Below are 2507 nucleotides of genomic sequence, written 5' to 3' on the forward strand. Positions count from 1 at the left end.
AGCGCCACTTCCGGCTTTTTTCTTTTTGTTTATGTGGTGCTGAGGAATTGAACCCAGGGCCTCAGGCATGCAAGGCAAGTGCTCTACCACTAAGCCACCTTCCCAGCGCTGTGAGATTCTTATCTCCAAAACACCACTCAGAAAAGACTAGAAGTGGTGCTGTGGCTCAAGTGGTAGAGTACTAGCCTTGAGCAAAAAAACTGTGGGGACAGCACACAGGCCTTGAGTTTAAGCCCAGGACTGGTGTGTGTGTGCATATAGTGACTCATACACATGCACACACACACAGAGCACTTGAAACTGTACTGTGTAATTCTGTGGCCAAAAGCCACAAGTGCCAGCCTAATTTGAGATGTACTATTTGTGTGAGATATGCCCCAGTAAAATAGCAGGATTGGGGATGGAGCTCAGAGGGAGAATATACTTTTGACATGCCAAAGGCCTTGAATTCAATCCCAGTACCACCCCCCAAAAGTAATATCTCATTAATACCTGAATATGGATTAGATGTTAAAATGATATTTAGTTATAGTGGGTTAAAGAAAATATATTAAAATCAATTTTCCAGCCAGGCCCCAGTGGCTTATGCCTATAATCCTAGCTGAGATCTGAGGATTGCAGTTCAAAGTCAGGAAACTCTTATCTTGAATTAATCATAGAAAAAGCCAGAAGTGGCTCCTCTGTGGCTCAAGTGCTTGAGCCAAAGGAGCTCAGGGACAGTGCCCAGGCCTAGTTCAAGCCCCAGGACTGGAAAACAAGTGAGAGAGAAAGAGAGAGAGAGAGAGTGAGAGATATTTTCCATTTGTTCTTGATTTTTTTTTTGTGATGTTAGGATAGAAGCCTGGGCCATGGATATGCTAGATAAATGCTGTGCTAGAGTCACAGGTTGACAAGTAGCCTGGTCTGGTGTACCATCATCCTGCTTCTCTTTTTAATTATTTATTTTTATTTTTTGTCTGTCATAGGGCTTGAACTCAGGGTCTGGGTGTTGTCCCTGAGCTCTTTCTGCTCTACTACTTTGAGCTACGTTTCTACTTCCGGTTTTTGAGTGGTTAATTGGAGACAAGCGTCTCACAGGAACTTTTCTGTCTAGGCTGGCTATAAACTGCAATCCTCAGATCTCAGCCTCCTGTGTAACACCTGGCTGTCTCATTTTTTAAATGTGGCTACTAGAAAGTACGGAATTACTGGCTGGCAATGTATTTCTACTTAACAATGCTGGCTGAGAATATGTTCCACACATTTAATCATGGATACAATTACTTTATAAGACAATAGTTTGAAGGGGGGGTGGGGGGGCATGGCAGCTCACCCTGAAATCCTAGTTACTCAGAAGGCTGAGATCCAAGCATCATGGTTCAAAGCCAGTTCATGAGACTCTTATCCCCAATTAGCTAGCAAAAAGCCAGAAGTGTAAGTATGACTCAAGTGATAAAGTGGCAATCTTGAGCAAAAAAAAAAAGAGGAGGGGTGGCTGGGAAGGAAGGTGGCTCAGTGGTAAAGCGCTTGCCTTGCATGCATGAGGCCCTGGATTCCTCAGCACCCCATAAGCAGAAAAAGCCGGAAGTGGCACTGTGGCTCAAGTGGTAGAGTGCTAGCCCTGAGCTGAAGAGCTTGAGGGGCAGCCCCAGGCCCAGATTTCAAGCTTCACGACCAACAACAACAAAAAAAAAGCTAAGCCAGAGCAGGAGTCCTGAGATCCTGAGATCAAGCCCCAGTATTGGCAACAAAAAAGCAAAAAATAAATAAAAATAAAAAGTAGTTGCTTTTAAGAAATTCATCAAGCACTCCTACAAATGTGGAGGGTGTTGTGGGGGACGAAACGGGGACAGGAAGAGACAGATCCCACCTTTGGGGAGTTTAGGACCCACCAGAGAAATAAGCCAGAGCTTTACAGTGGCGGTGAGAATCACATGGTAACTCAGCGAGCGAAAAGGGACATCACGGGCAGCAGCGAAGCAGGGTGCCCCAAGGCCGCAAGCCCCGGCTGCCACTGCGGTCCGAAGCTACCAGCCCTGGCCTGCCAGGGGTGTGGCCGCCAGCGGGGTCCCCGGACGCCGCCAGCCCCGCCCCAGATCCCACTCTGGCCTGGCCCCGGCGGCCCTCCCGCCCTCCTCGGCCCTCCTCCAGACTTGCCCCGGCCAGGATGACCCCTCCCCTCTCCCCCCCGCCCCCCCCCCGGCCTCAGCCTGGTTCCCAACTACTCAGCCCCCTAACAGCCCTTCCCCTCTGGGCCGTACCCCTCATCTTGCTCTCTCAAAACCCTCGGACCCCATCCATTTCCCCCAGGTCCTCCCGAAGCCCAGCTCACACCCCCAACCGCACCCCCAGACGCTCTGGATCTGCCGTCGCGGACACCCCTAAGCGCGGGGACCCCGGCCCCGCCCCGTCCAGTTCGGCGGGTCCCACCTGTGCGCCCAGCTGGCTCAGCTGCTGCATGTCGCCGCCCACGGCCTCGGGCACCGGGTCCTGCGTGCAGTGCAGGCGGCCCATGGCGCCCGGACGCC

General features: G+C 51.2%; 1 protein-coding gene across 1 annotated transcript in view; it reads right to left on the reverse strand.

Moving 5' to 3' along the window:
* Commd7 (COMM domain containing 7) overlaps window positions 1-2500 on the reverse strand; it is a 20886-nt gene extending 18386 nt beyond the window's left edge. The window contains exon 1 of the mRNA XM_013010676.1: window positions 2334-2500. Coding sequence (XP_012866130.1) covers window positions 2334-2493 — 160 coding nt within the window. The 5' untranslated portion in view covers window positions 2494-2500. The remainder of the gene's footprint in view (window positions 1-2333) is intronic.
* Between the last annotated feature and the right edge of the window lie 7 nt (window positions 2501-2507).

The sequence above is a fragment of the Dipodomys ordii genome, unplaced genomic scaffold (assembly GCF_000151885.1).
Source record: "Dipodomys ordii isolate 6190 unplaced genomic scaffold, Dord_2.0 Scaffold13, whole genome shotgun sequence".
In the NCBI taxonomy this organism is placed as follows: Eukaryota; Metazoa; Chordata; class Mammalia; order Rodentia; family Heteromyidae; genus Dipodomys; species Dipodomys ordii.